We start from the raw sequence: 17,932 nt of genomic DNA on the forward strand, positions 1-17,932 counted from the left end.
TGCCCTAGAGCAATAAATTAACCCGCGGCATCCCCCACACCAGCCCCCTGCTGATACCCACCTCCGGCCCCCAGAGCATCCCAATGCCCCAAACCTGATATTCCACTGCATCCCCCAGCCCTCACTGCGTCCTCCTGATCCCACTGCTCTGCCCCAACCCCCACTGTGTCCCCCCACTCTGTTGCCCCAACCCCACTGCTCCACCCCACCCCGCACTGCATCCCCTGATCCCACTGCTCTGCCCCAACCCCCCACTGTGTCCCCCTCTCTGTTGCCCCAACCCCACTGCTCCACCCCACCCCGCACTGCATCCCCTGACCCCACTGCTCTGCCCCAACCCCCCACTGTGTCCCCCACTCTGTTGCCCCAACCCCACTGCTCCACCCCACCCCGCACTGCATCCCCTGACCCCACTGCTCTGCCCCAACCCCACTGCTCCGCCCCACCCCGCACTGCATCCCCTGATCCAACTGTTCTGCCCCAACCCCCCACTGCATCCCCCTGCCCCCACTGCGTCCTCCTGACCCCACTGCTCTGCCCCAACCTCACTGCTCCGCCCCATCCCGCACTGCATCCCCTGATCCAACTGCTCTGCCCCAAACCCCCACTGCGTCTCCCTGCCCCCACTGCATCCCCTGACCTCCTTTGCTCTGCCCTGACCCCCCACTGCATCCCCCCAACCCCACTGCTCCTCCCAACCCCCCCAGTGTCCTCCCAAGCCCCATTGCTCTGCCTGACCCCCCACTGCACACCCCCAAGCCCCACTGCTCCTCCCCGACCCTCACTGCGTCTGCCTGACTCTCACTGCTCCGTCCCACTCCCCATACCCCCACTGCCCACAAAGCATCCCCCCAACCCCTCCACTGCTCTGCTGACGAGCCCCTTCATACCCGCACAGCTCCTGCAGTGTCCCTCTGGCCCCATCCCTGAAAGCCCCACTACCTCCTGGGAACCCCATAACACCCCCTCTGCCCCCCCACACCACTGATCCCCTGCAGCATTTACAAAATGTACTTAGCTCCCCCCTGGCCCTGCTGCAGTGCCCTCCCCCACGCTTCTTGTTCCCTTCCCACAAAGCCCTAGGAGTTATAGCTGCGGAGTTGGGGTGCTGCCCCTCTATTCAGCCCACAACCTTTGCACATGCTGCTAGGGGCCCTGCAGGGACCCCCGTGTCAGGCAGAGGGCTGCTCCATCCATGCTGCCAGGGCAGGAGGCAGGGCTGGGGGGGCACAGCCGGCTCCCCTCACTTGCAGACGCTGAGCCAGGTGCTGAGCCGGCACTGCTCGCACAGCACGGAGCAGCACCACTGGAAGTGGCAGCGGCAGCGCTCGTGGCGTGTCTGGCGCAGGATGTTGTGGCCTCGCCCGCAGCACAGGCTGGCGCACCCATCCATGCGGAGGCTGGTGTGGTTGCAGGCGCGGCCATGGGTGCCGGGCGAGTCGAGTGCCGGGTCGCGCTCGCAGAAGTCGGGTGATTTCTCGAAGTAGACCAGCTCACGGGCCAGGCGGCGCTGGCCCAGCCGTGGCCCGAACACGCCACTGTTGCGGTTGTGGGCACTGATGAAGGCGGCATGTTGCATCCGCTCCCGCAGCACAGCGCCCACCAGCCAGAACTCGGGCACCACCGGCCAGCATGTGCGGAACTGGCAGCTGCCTGAAGTGCCGTGGCACTTGCACTTGCGCTTCATGTTCTCCGCCACCACCTGTTCCGGGAAAGACGGGTGAGCCGACGGAACTCCCCGCCACTGGACTGTGCAGCAACCTGCCATGGGACCTGCTGCTGCTCATCCCCGGCTGCTCCCTGGTGGGCTCAGGATGGAGCCCCCCCCAACACACACACACAGAGTGAGCTGCACCCTTCTTGCTTATGCCTGGCCTGAGGCATCTGCCACAGCCTCCCAGTGAGCAGCAGTGACCCTGCCCCTCAGCACCCCTCCCTTCCTCTCCTTGCCCACTGTGCCCCTCTCCCCTGCCCCTGCCCCATGGGCACCGTACCTGCCTCCCCACCCAGTTGTTGTGGATCCTCATCCGGGCCTGGATGTCGCGTGGCGCCTCTCGTGAGTCCAGGAAGTCCTGGGAGAAGCGCTCCCCGAAGCGGATGTCGGGCCCGCAGCCACCCCACTGCCAGGTGTCCTGAGGGCCGGGCTCACCCAGGAGCGAGGTCAGGTGAGGGGGGAGGCCCTTGCCCCGGGACAGCGCCTGCAGCTGGCTCAGCTTCAGCCGCTGCTTCTCCTGGCTGCTGTGCTCCCCCCATGCACAGCCGCAGCCCTGCAGCCTGCCCAGGCTACAGGCCGTGGCCACCGAGTGCATCACGCCTGCTGCCAGCAGGGAGAAGGCGAAGGCGCTTTCCCGGAAGCCTGCAGAGCACACAGGGAGCGGGTGAGCTGAGGACCAGGCTGGGCCCCTCCCAGGAGATGGGGAGGAACCCAGGCACCTGTGGCTGGGGATTCGTCTCCCCCCTGCAGACGTGTAGCTGCCTCTGGGGTGAAGAATGAGGCAGCCCTGTAAGCGAGGAGGAACAGCGTACCCAGCTGAAACTGGCCGGAGGAGGGGAGGAGGAATAGGGTCACTAGAGTGGGATTTCGGCCAGGACTCCTGGGCTCTTTCCAAACACACCCAGGATCCTTGCTGCCCAGAGCAGTCAGCTGAGCTCCCGCCAGCTCTACTGGTGCCCCCCGCCCCCGCCAGTCCCGACCCACAGCTCCCTGCTCTCCCTCTTCTGATTCTGCTCCTCACAGAAACCACTAACCCTGCTGAACTGTGCTGCGACCAGCTGCATTTGCTTCACTTGTGACCCAAGTGGGTGTTTGAAGGCGGGTCTCCAGAGCCCACCCCTCAGTGCCCTTCGCTCTGCTCCTCAAAACTTCCCACCCAGCCACACTGCCCAGCTCCATGGGCATGAACAGGCTACAGAGCTGGGACCTGGGGGCGCCTCTGCCGAAGCTGCCCCGTTAGCGCCAGCTACGCACGGGGCTGAGACCCACCAAACTCCCTGAACCCCAGGAGCTGCCCACCCTGGCAGGAGCAGGCAGGCGCGGCTGGCTCCAGCTCCCTCACTTTGATCCTGGCTTCATTCTTAGCTCCTCTCCCTTGATGCAGAGGCCAAGGCAACATCAGAGCCGCTCCAGGCTACAGGGAGCAGAGAGAGGGCGGCCCCGGCACGCCAGGAGAGCAGCACTATGCGGGGTGAGGCGCAGTGGAGGGGCCAGCAGGGACGGCACAGATGGGCACAGGGCAGGGCTGATGGCCTGGTGCTGAGGGGCAGGCTGGGGAAGTGCAGAGCAGAGTGGGGAGGGTTGGCACAGCACCCTGAGTGTCTGCAGCCTCCCCGACCCCAGGCCCCTGTCTCCTTCCCTGTCCTGCCCCAGCCCCTCCACGTGCTCCTATCCCCAACCCAGACAGGCCCCCCGAGGCACTGCAAAGCCCACTGCTGGGCCCAGGGCATGGATCCCCCTGCTCCGCCCCTCACCTCTCTTCAGGATGGCGCTGTCTTGCAGCACCTGGCCCGCCCCCTCCAGGCTGGAGCAGTTCCAGCGCTGGTCCCGCAGCTGGCGTTGGCACTCCTGGATGGCTAGTTGGATGCCCTGCAGGGCCGAGGCAGTCACGTCTGGGCTGCGCACGCACAGGCCCATCTGACGCTTGCTTAGCCCGGGCAGGGTCAGGCACACCGTGTTGGGGGTCAGGACAGGGTCACTCGGTGGCTTCAGCCCCAGAATGTCATTACTCAGAGCCCTGGAAAGGAAGCAAAGCACATGAGAAGAGCAGAAGGGAGAGAACCCAGGAGTCCTGGCTCCCAGACGCGCCCCCCCCCCACTCTAACCACTAGCCCCCACTCCCGTCCCAGAGCCAGGGAAAGAACCCAGGAGTCCAATGTGCCATAGACACTCCAGCCCTGCTGGCAGCTGGGCCCATGTGCAGCCTGCATCACATGTGTGTGCAAGGCATGCAAACCCAGGACCCCCCCCCTGCCCCCGCAGGGGATCTGCACCTGGCCCCGTTTGCAGGGGAAATTCCCCCCTCTCCCCCACACCCCTCCCTGGAACCAGATTAAAGGGGTTTGAGGATTAGGTGTGTCACCCTCCGGCTCGGCACCCACCCTGGGGTGGGGGTGTTCCCATGATGATGCGAGAGCCCCCTGCCCCCTGGGTCTAGAACAGGGGTTTCCATGGCTATGAAGGGAGGGGCACGCATAACCTGGGTGGCCGTGGAGAAAACATCTGGATGCTGAAGCGGAAATAGTGAAGCTTCTTGCGGTGAGGAGGGAACATTCCCCCCATCGCCGTGACCCCCCAGCCCTCAGGAGATCCACAACCCTACCAATCCCCATGACCTCCCACGAGATCCAGCCCCCCTCAATCAGTGCCCCATTAGATTCTCCCATAACCCTCCATGGCACACCACTAGATCCAGCCCCCACTAACCCTGCACAAAATCTAGCCAGTGGCCTTGTCCTGGCTCCCAGCCCCCCCTTCTTCTAACCACTAGAACCCCCTGCCCACCCTAAGCTGAGTTAGAACCCAGGAGTCCTGGATCCCAGCCCAGCCCAGCCCCCTCTTCTATGCACTAGCCCCCACTCCCTGCCCAGAACCAGGGTAGAACCCAGGAGTTCTGGATCCCAGCCCCCTATGCTACCCACTAGACCCCACTCCCTGCCCAGAACCCAGGAGTCCTGGCTCCCAGCCCAGACCCCGCTCCCCACTGCGGCCAAAAGTAGAACCCAGGAGTCCAGGCGCCCAGCCCCTGGCCCAGGTAGTCCCGCGGGCAGAGGGTGCAGGGGGGGTATGTTAGGGGGTACCTGGCTGAGTCGCGGCGGGGGCGACACACACCTGCGCGCTGGGCAGGGAGCCGGCTGGACGCACGGAGCCGGCCAGCCAGGGACCCCGCTGCCTCCTGACCCCGCATGACCGCGCCCCCCCCGCTCACCGGCTCCAGAGGCAGAGGGCGAGGAGAGGGGCGAGCCCCATGCTGCGCTGTGGCTGGCGGGCGCCGGGGCTGCTCTGTCGGGCCGGGCGGCGCCTCCTCCCTCATGTCCCGGCCCGTGGAGGGGGATCGTCTGCTGCTCCGGCAGCCGCGGGCTGGGGACTGGAAGGGGCCGGGGGTCGTTAGTGGGGGGGAAGATGTCCCAGCCCCTCCCCCACGTCCCCAGCAGCGTCCTGTCATCTTCAGGGCCTTAAACCCTTATAGGCAGGGAAACTGAGGCAGGACAAGGAGACCCCCGCCAAAGGACTCCCGAGGGGTTACCCCAGCCCAGCCCCCCTTCAGCCAATGGACTCTCAGGGACAGCGGGGTCCCCCGGAAAGTCCTGGGGGCGAACCCAGCCCAGAGAGCCCGTGGTTCCCTCAGCCCCCCGCCGCCCTCCCTCCGTCACAAACCGGTCAGTCTGTCCGCGCAGACCCGCCCCGGCCTCCCGCCCAAGCAATGTCCGGGGGAGCCCAGACGAGCCCCCGCCCCGACGCGGTCGATCGCGCACCCTAAGGTGCCCTGCTCCGGGGGTGGGGGCGGGGAACGCGGGCCCCTCCCTCTCCCTCCCCGGGCAGCGGGAGCCTGCACCGCATGTGCCGAGCTGGGCGGGTCCCAGTCTCCTCCCTACCCGCACCCTGTCCCTGGGGCCAGGCTGCAGGGCCCCTACCCGGGCGGGGATCCCAAGGGCCCGCGCCTGCCCCGCCCCCAAGCCCAGCCCGGGCCCTGAAGGGCAGATCCCCCGGCCATGGGGGGAAAGACCCTTACAAGGACCCTGGGCAGACCCAGGCCCCCTCCCCCAAGCGTCCTTCCTGCTCCGCAAGAAACTGTACTGAAAAAAAAAAAAAAACAGAAAACCCATAAACCTTGTCCCTGGGTCTCCCCAGCCCCGAGGGCACCTGGGCATCACCCAGGCACTGGCAGTGTCGGGAGAACCAGGAGTCCTGGCTCCCAGCCCCCTCCCCTGCTGTAACCACTAGCCCCCACTCCCCTCCCAGCGCCCGGAGAGAACCCAGGAGTCCTGGCTCCCAGCCCCCCTGCTCTAATGGAATATTTGAGGGCATAAGTCCAAGAGGGCTGTGACAGGGGCAGGGACTTGCTGCCCTTGGGGATGGGACAGGGGAGTCCTACTCCTGGAGCTGGCCAAGCCCTGGGAACTGCTGAAGGGACCTGTCCTGACCTGGGCCACACATGAGCCATTGGGCACCTCCCTGGCAGTGCACTGCTCAGACTGGCCACAGCCCTGCCCCCACCCTTCTATGCACAGGAAAGTCCCTCTTGGAAACACGGGCCACTCAAAACACCCCCCACAACCCACATTGCACAACTCCTGCACCCACACTGTACACACACAGTCCAGCACTCCACTGCAACCCCTCACTGCACCCCACCATTTTGTATTGTACACACACTGCACACGTACAGCCCAGCACTCCACCGACACTGCACCCCCCTCTGCACCACATCTCCCAGATTGGCCCGTACACACACTGCACACACAGTCCGGCACTGCACTGCACTGCACTGACACTGCACCCTATCTCCCCAGTTTGTATTGTACACACACTGCACACACACAGTCCAGCACTCCACCGCACTGCACCCACACTGCACACCTCCTGCACCACACATTCCACCCACTGTCACCTGCCACACAGTGCTGTGCCCCAGCTCTCTCCTCTTCTGCTTTCCTGCCACTCGCTTTTCTTCACAGAACTTCAGGGCTTCCCTCAGTCGTTTGCTCTTTTCACTTCCCCGTTCACTCCTGCACCTCTGCACTCGCCTCCTGTCTCACGTGCTACCTAACTTATCTAATCTGTCAGTCCTCACACAGCTCCTGTATCTATCCACCCATCCCTCCCCACACAGCTCCCGTATCTATCCACCCATCCCTCCCCACACAGCTCCTGTATCTATCCACCCATCCCTCCCCACACAGCTCCCGTATCTATCCACCCATCCCTCCCCACACAGCTCCTGTATCTATCCACTCACCCACCCCCACACAGCTCCCGTATCTATCCACCCATCCCTCCCCACACAGCTCCTATATCTATCCACCCATCCATCCCCCCACACAGCTCGCTGTATCCTATCCACACCATACCATCCCCACAACAGCTCCTCACGACGTATCTATCCACCCATCCCTCCCCACATAGCTCTCGTATCTATTCCACTCACCCACCCCCACTACAGCTCCCATATCTATCCACACCATCCCTTCCACCACACAGCTCCTTATATCTATCCAACCTCATCCATCCCCACACAGCTGCCTGTATCTATCCACTCACCCCGTCCCTCCCCACAATGACAGCTCCCGTTAAATGCTATCCACGCCATCCCTCCCCACACAGCTCCTGTATACTATCCACCCATCCCTCCCCAACACAAGCTCCCGTAATGCTTACCACCCATCCTCCCCACAAAAGGCTCACTGTATAGTATCCACCCCACCCATACCCCATACACCCCTCTGTATCTATCCACCCATTCCATCCCCACACAGCTTCTGTATCTATCCACTCACCCATCACTCCCCACGCACACCCACTGTATCTATCCACCCATCCCTCCCACACCAGCTCCTGTAATCTATCCACCCATCCATCCCCACAACACCCTCTGTATCTATCCACTCCATCCCTCCCCACAGCAGCTCCTGTATCTAACCACTGACCCAGTCCCTCCCCAACACACCCTCTCGGTATCTATGCCACGCATGTCCCTCCCCACCCACAGCTTCCTGGTATCATATCCCACCCATCCATTTCCCACTACAGCCTCCTGTAATCTATCCCACGCCATCCCACTCCCCGCATTACCGCTCTTGGTATCTATCCACACATTGACCATCCCCACACATGCTCGCTTTGTATCTATCGCACCCATCCATACCACACACCCTCTGTATCTATCCACGCGTCCATCCATCCCCACATCAGCTCCCTGTAATCTATCTCACCACGGCCACCCATTCCCACACACTTCCCTCTGTAATCTATCCACTCACGCCACTCCCCACGACAGCTCCTGGTACTCTAGCCAGCTGCCCACCCATCCCCACAACCCTCTGTATCTATCCACTCACCCATCCCACACAGCTCTGTATTCTACACTCACCATCCCCACACACCCTATGTATTATCCACCCACCCATCCCCACACAGCTCCTGTAATCATATCCACTCACCCATCCCCACACCACGCCTCTGTAATCTATCCACCCATTCCCATCACCCACACCACACCTCTTGTATCTATCCACCAATACCATCCCCACACAACTCCTGTTATCTTATCCACCCCACCCATCCCCACCACACCTCTGTGATCTATCCACTCACCCCATGCCGCACACAGCTCACTGTATCTATCCACCTATCCATACCCCACACAGCTCCTGTATCTATCCACCCATGCCATCCCCCATTACAACCACCCTCATATCTATCTATCTATCTATACCATACATCCTATCTATCCCCGATACCCCCACACCTTCTGTCCATTCTATGTGTGTCAGAATCCCGCTCACCAGCTGAAGACGTGGCGCGGGCCTCAGAGAGACACCCTCCTCGCCCCAGCTTACCTGCCACGCTCACCTCCCTACTCCCGTTCGCTAGCTTCTCCCAAATGCCCCCGCTTGCTCCCATCCCCGCCCGGTCCAGCCGGCAGCTACCGCTCTTGGCCTCTCACCGCCGCGTCTCAGCCGCTCCCGCTCCATGTGCCAGCTCTCATGCCAGCCCCTGCTTGCTCCCGTAGTCCCGGGGTTCAAGCCAGCTTCGCCGCCGGCGCTCCGGCCCTCCTCTCCAGGCGCTCCCCGGCTCCTGCTGGGATCGGAGGATCACACTGGCGCTGCAAGAGCCGCGCTGCAAAGTTTTTTCTTGGGATCTGGGGAGACTCAGCGGGGAACTCGCACTCCTGAGCCGCCTCGCCTGTTCCCAGCCAGCCCGGCAGCCTGAGCCCCATCGGCTTGAACGGCCCTACCCAGCCCCGTGCGCCGTCCAGCCGCCAGCCCCGCCGCCCGTGCGCCCCTCTCGCTAACCCCTCCCTTCCTCCCAGATGTGACCCCAGTTCCCATGCGGCCATCCTCTGCTACCCCCTCTCCCTCCCTGTGAGCCCAGCCAGCCCGCCTCCCCCTGCGCCCTCTAGCTACGGCTCCCAGTGCGGCCCCAGCAGCCCAGCAGCCAAGCCCCCCCGTGCGCCCCTGCTCGCTCCCCCTCCCTTCCTCCCCATGACCCCCCTCAGCCCTCATGGACCCCCTTAGCTACCTACCTGCCCTCTCCGCGTGCACCCCAGGAGCCTCCCTCCCCTTATGGCGCCCCTTCTACTCCCCTCTCTCTCCTCCCCTTTCGCCCGTGCCGCCCCAGCCAGCCCTGCCTCCCCTGATGCGCCTATCTCGTACCCCTGTCCTTTTCCTCTCTGACCCCCAGTCGCCATGAACCACCTCTTAAGCTACCCTTACCTGTCCCCGTGCCCCAAGCCAGCCCGCCTCCCCGTGGCGCCCCTTTTCAGTACCCCCTTTCCTCCCCGATGCACCCCCCAGTCCCCATTGAACCCCTCTAGCTACCCCTTCCTCCCCTTGCGCCACAGCCAGCCCCGCTCCCCGTGCGCCCGCTCTAGCTTTATCCCTACCCTCCCTCCCACAATGACCTCCATCCCTTTGCAACCCCTTAGCTCCCTCTCGTCCCGTGTGAGCCCCAGCAGCCCGCCTCCCCGCTTACCTCGCCCTCCCCGTGCGCCCCTAGCCAGCCAGCCCTCCCCTTGAGCCCCTCTAGCTACCCCTCCCACCCCATTCACCCCCTCAGTCTCTATGCACTCCTCTAGCTTCCCCTCCCTCTCTCCCAGTGTGCCCCAGCCAGCCCCGCCTCCCCATGCACCCTTCTAGCTACCCCTCCCAGTGCGCCCCTCTAGCTACCGCTCCGTCCCACTCTCCCTCCCGAGCGTCCCTCTAGCTACCCTTCCCCATGCTCACCCCTCTCTGTCCCCATACTCCCCCTCCCTCCCTTTGAGCTCATCCCTGCCCCCCCCCGCTCCCAGGGGCTGTAGGAGCTGGTTGCGGTGACACAGTGCAGGGGGAGGCGGTGCTGTGCTACTGAAGACAAGGTCCGCAGAGTTTATGCTTCCTAGAAATCTGGGGTGCCGTACGGTGAGAGTCAGGGGGGCAAACCCCAGTGTCCTGCCAAGCCCCGCCCTAGGACAGTCCATTCTGCCCCCTCCCTTGGATACTTCCCTCCCCGAAGCCTCGTGTAGCTGTTGCCACGTGCTGCTTCTGCGCCCCAGAGGCGGCCGCTGCTCAGTGCTGGGAGAGCGAGCTGCGCGCCGCGGATCAGCTGCTGCGCTCCACCCCAGAGGCGGCTTCCCAACTCAACCAATCCCTGCCCAGGCAATTCCGGAGCTCGTAGAGCCTGGATCCTGTCCGGGGCACAGCTGCTGCGCCGGGCCAGCTGCTACGAGCCTACACCTGCTGCCCCGCACCGCCGTGTCCGCGAGGGGCGCAGCGCCGGGGCCCTGGCGCAGGGAGCGCGCACCCAGCCAGCACCTGCTGTGCGCTGCGCCATGAGCGCAGGGCCCGGTCCGGCTGCCCGGCGAGGATGCTGCTGCCCTTGCCCCGCACCGGGCAATAGGTCCCAGGAGCGGCTCGAGGGGCGGCCACAGCCCGGCCGGGCCCCCGGAGCCTGCCAGCTGGAGCGTGGCCAGCCCTACACCGGGGACTTTCCAGGGCTGGGATGCGCGTTTCATCTACATGGTGGGTGGGCAGGGCCTGTGCGCGCCACGCCCCACCTTCCCTGGAGCCTGGAACTGGGCCCGCAGCGGCCCCCCTCGCCCTTCTGGGCTCCGTGAGGCGGACAAGAGCCGCACGTGCCTTTGGCCAAATCCACCAGGTAGAGCGCAGCTCCCGTTGCGACCCCCCCAGCTTAGAGCACAGCCCCCCCTCCAATCGCACAGCCGGCAGCGCAGCCCCCCAACCCCGCTACCCTCCCAGGCCAGAACGCAGCTCCCCCTGTGACCCCCCCAAGAGGGAGTGGGGCACGGGGTGGAGGGGGGCTGCACTCTGGGCTGGGGGGGTTGGGGAAGGCTGTGCTCTGGGTGATGCAGTTGGAGTGGGGGCTGTGCTCTGGGTGTGGGGCTGGGGTGGAGGGGAGCTGCACTCTGGGTCAGAGCACAGCCCCCTGCCCCCTCCCCTATAGGGCAACCTCCCACCCCGCAGGTGCAGTCTCTGCTGTGACTGCTGGACATGATGGTGGCTCAGGGGCCGACCCAGAGACAAGAGCAGTAGATGGGTGGGGTATGTCCCAGCTCCAGGGGGCTCCCCTACACCCTGAGCTCTGGTGGGTTCATGGCCCTGGCCCCACACTTTGCAAAGGATGCTCTTCTGGTTCTAGAACAGGATGGAGAGCCAGGACCCCTGGGTTCTATCTCTGGCTCTGGGAGGGAAGCGGGGTCCAGTGGTTGGAGCGGGGGGGCGGGGGGTGGCCTGGCAGCCAGGACCCCTGGGTTCTATCCAGCCCTGGAAAGGCCCTGGATACCCAGTGCAGATCTCATGAGTTTTGTCTCCAGCTGAGATCCCAAGAGGCCAGAAGGGAGCCCTGAGCAGATCCAGGCTGGTTGGTAGGACACAGGCCCAAGACCTGTCCTAGCACGATTCCCAGGCAGAGCTGGCAGAAAAACACCCAGGCTTGATTTAAAAACAGTCAGTGCCAGAGACACCCCTTCCCCTCCCCCCCATTGTCACCTGGTTATTAATGGCCTGGAGGGGTAAATGGGAGCGAGGATGGGGGGGAACAGGGGGTAATGCCCTACATCAGCTGCTCTCTGCCTCCTCCCCACAGCTAGGTCAGCAAGGGTGCCCTTTGCTGCGGGAGGGAGAGCCGTGTTGGGCTGAGGGGGCTGGAGGATGAACCCTGTGCTGGGGTCTGCTGGGGACTTGACCCTGGCCAGTGTGGGGGGAGGGGAGAGGGTCTCTTTTTGGCCTCTGCCTGTGCCCAGTCTAGGGAGATCTCGGCCCCCCTTTCCTCTTGCTGCTGGCAGCGCCACAGGACTGGAGCCCCCTACGGAGAGTGCCGGGGGTGAGGTGAACCCCATTGCCCTCACTAGAGCCCGCTGAGCTGCAGCGTCTCCCTCGGGGGTCTGGCCTGCCCCCCGCAAGCCAACACCTGGCTTCCTAATAAGGCTGCACCACAGGGCTGGGGAGGGCGTGGGGCTGGCGCACTGGAATGCGCATGGGAGTGTCCCTGCTCAGACACAGGGCGATGCATGGCAAAAACTGCCTCCTGCACTGGGACCACTCACAATCCTGGCACCTCAGGACTTGCCCCAGGCTGCGTGGAGAGAGCAGGGGCTGAGACAGCCCCCTGTGGCAGGTAGGAATCTGCAGCTGTCGTGGGGAGGGGTCTAGCGAGGGAAGGAGCAAGGCAGGGGAGACAGGGGGCGTGCACGTGTTCCCCCATGTCTGCAGCTGGCTCCTTCCTACCCCTGGCACCAAGGAGCAGGCCCGAGGTGGGTGGGGAAATCGAGGCACAAAGGGCAGACAGGACTCACCCGGGGTCATGCAATGGATCAGTGGCAGAGATGAAATTAGAACCCAGGTCTCCCATTTCCCAGCGCGCGGAGAGTTCTCAGAAAACAGCCCCTCAGCGTGCAGCAGACGAGAACGTTAGGAACCACTAGGGCGGGGATAGCAAATACAATGGAAAATACCTTGATGCTGCCATATAAATCCATGGGATGCCAAGACCTGGAACACTGCCTGCAGGTCTGGTCACTCCATCTCAAAAAAGATACAGCAAAAATGCTTAAGAGGGATGGAACAGCTTCCACCTGAGGAGGGATTGGAAAGACTGGGACTGTTTAGACTGGAAAAGAGACGACTGAGGAGAGTTGTGACAAAGATCTTTAAAATCTTGAATGATGAGGAGAAAGGGAACAGGCAGGTGTTATTTGCCCCTTCACACAAGAACCAGGGGCCACCCTACGAAATTACCAGGCCGCAGGTTTAAAGCAAACAGAAGGACATACTTCTTCACACAGTGCACAGTCAATCTGTGGAACTCACTGCCAGGGGATGTTGTGAAGGCCAAAAGTATCACTGAGTTCAAATAATAATGAGATCAGTTGCTGGAGGCCAGGTCCATCAGTGACGATTAGCCAAGGGTCAGGGACACAACCCCATGCCCTAGGTGTCCCTAAGCCTTGGACTGCCAGACGCTGGGAATGGGCGACTGGGAATGGATCACTTGCTAAATGTCCTGTTCTGTTCATTCCCTCTGAAGCACCTGACTACTGTTGGAAGACAGGATACGGGGTTCGCTGGACCATTGGTCTGACCCAGTATGGCCATTCTTATGTTCTGAAAGGAGCAACCCCACTAGTGGGCAGCAGTAGTAGGCTGTTATCCTGTATTTTGCTAGCCCCTAGAGGAGGACATGACACCCACACTGCTGGTATGAGTCAGGTTCTATGTGACCATGGGAGGACCCCTGCCCTGAATGTTAGAGGGAATCAGTTGCACCCCAATCTCCCTTGATGATGCTGAACTGAGCCCCCATCCACTATGCCCAGGGACATGCGCTGAGCGAGCTGCACTGCACACCCTGATGGGGACCCGGCAGGTCCCAGCTACTAGCACCCACTGCTGCAATTGAAAGAGACATGAATGCAAACATACACAGACACCTGTACCAGTCACCGGTACCCTTGCATGCACCCCCCCACCAAAAAACCTGCACACACTCCACATGCCATCTCATCCACGGGTTCTCAGCAGGTTTGAACACAGGACCATAGATCCGTGCCCAGACCTCAGACACTTGACCCAAAGGACCAACCCCAGGTGGTGGGAGGCAGCTGGATCCCCCTTGTCCATGTCTGTTGATGCCCTGCAAGAATTCTAATAGATTGGAGAGGCATGATTTCCCTTTACAAAAGCTGTGTTGACTCTTCTCCAACATACTGCATTCATCTGAGTGTCTGAGACTTCTGTTCTTTACTATAGTTTACTGAAGTTAGTCTTCCCGGCCTGTAATAGCCAGAACTGCCTCTGGAGACCTTTTAAAAAATCTGCATTACATTAGCTATCTCCTTGTGACAAACTGGGAATGTTGTTAATATTTGCTCTGAATACTGTGTTGGTGCCTCAGTGTCCCCTCTGCAGTTCTTAATATCTAGGTGGTGGGATAAGGGTGTGTGATTGCTGCAGAGGAAGGGGCCAGTGCCCCTAAATGCCTGGCACTCTGTCTCCTAGCAACGGGATGGGCTGGGCCCGTGCTCTGCAAAGGTTGCCGCTGAAGCTTGTTGGAGACAAAGGGATGACGGTGACCTGGCCCGGGAAAGGGGCTGAGCAAGAGGAGGGGCGGAAGCGTGGTGGTTAGTCTGTGAGCGGTCTGGGGGCATGAGGAGTGAAGTTGAAACTTCGGGCGGTTAATGGCTCACTGCTCCCCCAGATATGGCCCAGGACCGGAGAGGATCTGTGTTCCGCTGTAAATCTACAACCTCAGTGTTTTAGACCCTGTTCAGTCATCTATAAAATGTTTCTGCTGGCTGAGAGTCAATCGATTGACGCAAAGTAAGGGGGTGCAGAACCTGTGGCTTCCCTAGGACCCCGGCCAGTGGGGGCTCCTGCTGTCGGGAAGCACACGGAGGGGCAGAGTAGCTGAATGCTCCAAGGAAAGACCCAGGAGGTGAAGACGTGTGAGCTTCTTGCCCTGAACAAGTCTGCTCCAAGGGAGAGGAGGCTCCTCAAAGTCCTGATTGGCTTGGTGGGGAGCAGTTCCAGAGCATCGCCCGGGGACTCCGTGACACCCCTCACCTGGTCCAGAGGCTGATTTAAGCAATAGGTTGCATCCCACAGTTAGTAGTTCTGCAATTTCACATCTGAGTTCCATCAGAACTCTTGGGTGAATCCCACCTGGTCCTGGTGACTTATTACTGTTTAATGTATCAATTTGTTCCCAAACCTCCTCTAGTTACACCTCATTCTGGGAAAGTTCCTCAGGTTTGTCACCTAATAAGAATGGCTCAGGTGCAGGAATCTCCCTCACGTCCTCTGCAGTGAAGACCGATGCACAGAATGTATTTAGCTTCTCTGCAACGGCCTTGTCTTCCTTGAGTGCTCCCCTAGTGGGCATGCATGTGTCCTGGAGGGTTTGGAAGAGGTGGATCCCAGGCTCTGTGCTGCAGCTGGGGTGCCCTCAGCTGATCCTCAAGTTCTGCACGGCCTCTGTCACTAGCTCAAGCCCTGTCCATGGGTCTCACTCCAGAAAGGCCCCTGGCAGCTCAGCTCTGCCCGCCCACCGGGTGTTTCCCCCACACCAGGCCTGACATACAGCAACAAGTGTGTGCGCATGTGCGAACTCTTCCATGGACAGATGCCCAGGCAGGCGCGAGCCTCCAGATCTCTTGAATTCCAGGCATCTCGGCGCTGGGGCGAATCTGTCTGAACTCGCTAGGGCAGCGTGAAATTCCCCTAGGCTCTGTGGGAGCCGTTAATGTTTAACCAGTTCAGAAAGAGGGAAGCTCTGGAGAGATCTGCTGAGGGGGGCCCATGACCCAGAGCAGGCAGGGGCCCTGGAATGAATCCTGCTGCGGGGCTAGGTCATTCCCCTGCTCCTGCCTGCAGAAGGTGCTGCAGGGAGCGGGATAATGAGAGAGGGGCAAAGGGGGAATGGACAAGTCGCTACCCCAGCTGGGAGGGGGCAGCCTGGCCCCACGTCCCATCTCCCTTCACAATCATGTCCAGCAGAGCAGAGCGGGTGCGAAGTGCAGCCCTGCCGAGCTAGGGGCACCTTGCACGGGGTGCAAGCCCTGGGCTAGCAAGACACTGAAGAGACAGACAGCAGTGGGGAGGTTTGAAAGATCCTTCCCAGCATCCATCATTTCACCGGGTAGAAGAGATGGAAACCAGGTTTATAACCTATTAAGTGCAGAGGAAAGGTTGGCCAGTGCTGCCCCAGGCCTTTCCTGAACACAGAGAGCAGCTAACGCTAAACCTCTGAAGGGAGAGTTAGGGTATGTGTGACCCCTGCAGCACCACCGCTTTGCCCCCGCGGGCTGGTCAGAGCCCTCGGACTGGGTCAGCACCGGGGTGTTACCAGGAGGGGAACAGACGACTCAGTTGCTAAAGCACAGTACCAGAGAAACCAAACACTGAACAGGTTGAGAGCCGCTGCCCAACAACTGAAATGAGACCGAAGGGGTGGTGGACTCTTGTGCGTCGTAGCCCAAGAACTGGAGACCAAGGTGCACCAGTGTCCAAGCCCTTCCCCCCACTTCAGTAGCCCAGCCCTCAGCCAGCACATCTTTCAGTGCAGACCCCGTCCAGAGGCCGAAGAGTCCAACGAAGAGTCAAACCACCAGAAGGTCAGTGACCTCCTCTGGGGCTCCTGCTGAGCTCTGCTTGGGTAGCTGAGCACGGCTTCCCAGAGCTTCCTCCCCACCACCTGGGACCTCCCTGCTTCCTACACTTCCTGCCTCACCAGCATGGCTCAACCTGCCTCTGGAGTTACCTCCTGCCCACCCAACAGCTCCAGCCCTTCTGATAAGTCCCAGGTGCTCCTCAGGGTAACACCTGGCCCCATTAGTCCTGCCTCTCCGGCTGGGAGGCAGGTCATTTTCACACAGGTGCAGCTGGCCCCGTTTCCCCATCAAGGGGGCCTTATTGGAAATCCTGGGAGGTGGGCGGGCAGGTCTAAAGGCCCCTCCCCCAGCCTTGCGGGAGGGACCATGAGACCCGGGAACGAGGTGAATGCAGGGGACAACTGATGAACACCAGGGTCAGGAGTGAAGATCACAGGTTCAGCCAGAGGGGGACACCGAGCAGAGAACCCCAGGCAGTGCCCACTGCTCCTTAAAGCTGCCTAGGGAGCCAGTGATGCCACCCAGAGGAGCTCTGCCTGGGTGTGTGAGACTGGGGAGAAGTGGAAATAGGCCCCCCAGTCGCAGAACCCCCCCTCGTCCAGCTTCCTCCTCCTGGGGTTGAAGATGGGCACTTTGGCCAGGACCAGGAGGAGGTTGACGAGGTCTCGTGACTTGGTGAGGCCGCGGACAGGGCATGTGAATATAAACAGGTGTGGGGAAAAGAGGAGCCGGAATAGGGGCTTCAACCTGGAGCATTCAAGGTAGGCGGTGCCAGGTTCTCCCTCACGCTGCAGAAGGGGCAGGTGTTGGGGACAGGGGTGAACCATGCCAGGTACACGCCCGTGCTCACAGCTCCATGAAGGAGCCAGAACCCCATATCCCTGGCAGCCCATGGGACCAGGGTGGAATAGAGGCACGGGGGAGTGATACTGACCAACCCCCGCCGTTGCCTTAGCCAAGAGATAGTGTTAGGCCCTTACATCGCTCACGGGCTCCATCCCCGAAGGGCTCTGGAACAGGCTAGCTGGTGCATTATTGGCATGCTGGGGCAGCACCCAGACGGCAGAGTTAAGGTGGTGTTGCAGGAGGAGCCTAGCCTTTAATGCTGCATTTCCTGGGTTTCAGAGGTTCGCATTTAGCCACACTCCACGTTCTGGAAGGCTGCCCAGGCGACAGCCTTCAGCACCCCCCCATGTCCCACAGGCCCCCTCTTCCCTTTCGCTGCCGCCAGCTCCTTGGCAAAAATTACCCCAGCCACAGAACATCTCTTCCCTGCCCCTGCAGCATCCCCTCAGTCCACACCACCCTGCCTGTCCGGAACAGCAGGGTTCTCCCACCCCAGCCCCACGGAGAGGGACTTGCCGGTCCAGCCGCTGAGGAAAAGGAGCAGAGACCAGCATGGAGACCAGGGGTTGGGGGGTACTGAGATAGGGCAGCAGGAAAGACAGTGTCTTACTCACTGGAGTGTCCTAACCTGGCAGGTGGGAGACCTGAGTCACATCTTGGTTCTTCCATATTACCTGGGTCAGTCTGCACTGGAAGTTATACCCGTAATCCTCTCCCAAAGCCACGTGGGCTTAAACTAGCAAAAGGCCCCTTCCTGCTGGGCTACG

The 17,932-nt window shown here is 61.6% G+C and overlaps 1 protein-coding gene across 1 annotated transcript; it reads right to left on the minus strand.

Annotated features, from left to right (window-relative positions):
* Window positions 1-1,138: 1,138 nt before the first annotated feature.
* WNT10B (Wnt family member 10B) lies at window positions 1,139-4,996 on the minus strand. Its single transcript, XM_032785612.2, has 4 exons — window positions 4,923-4,996; window positions 3,469-3,731; window positions 1,995-2,356; window positions 1,139-1,702 (listed from the first exon to the last, which is right to left on the minus strand). Exons 1-4 carry the CDS (start codon window positions 4,961-4,963, stop codon window positions 1,244-1,246), a joined length of 1,125 nt encoding a protein of 374 aa, XP_032641503.1. The 5' UTR covers window positions 4,964-4,996; the 3' UTR covers window positions 1,139-1,243.
* Window positions 4,997-17,932: the final 12,936 nt, after the last annotated feature.

Source organism: Chelonoidis abingdonii, chromosome 26 (assembly GCF_003597395.2).
Source record: "Chelonoidis abingdonii isolate Lonesome George chromosome 26, CheloAbing_2.0, whole genome shotgun sequence".
In the NCBI taxonomy this organism is placed as follows: domain Eukaryota; kingdom Metazoa; phylum Chordata; order Testudines; family Testudinidae; genus Chelonoidis; species Chelonoidis abingdonii.

Coding starts and splice junctions, on each gene's coding strand:
- WNT10B (XM_032785612.2), bottom strand. CDS start 4,963: ATGGGGCTCGCCCCTCTCCTCGCCCTCTGCCTCTGGAGCCG. Junction 2,357..3,468: donor CAGCGCCATCCTGAAGAGAG/GTGAGGGGCGGA, acceptor TGTGCTCTGCAG/GCTTCCGGGAAAGCGCCTTC. Junction 1,703..1,994: donor ACAACTGGGTGGGGAGGCAG/GTACGGTGCCCA, acceptor TTCCCGGAACAG/GTGGTGGCGGAGAACATGAA.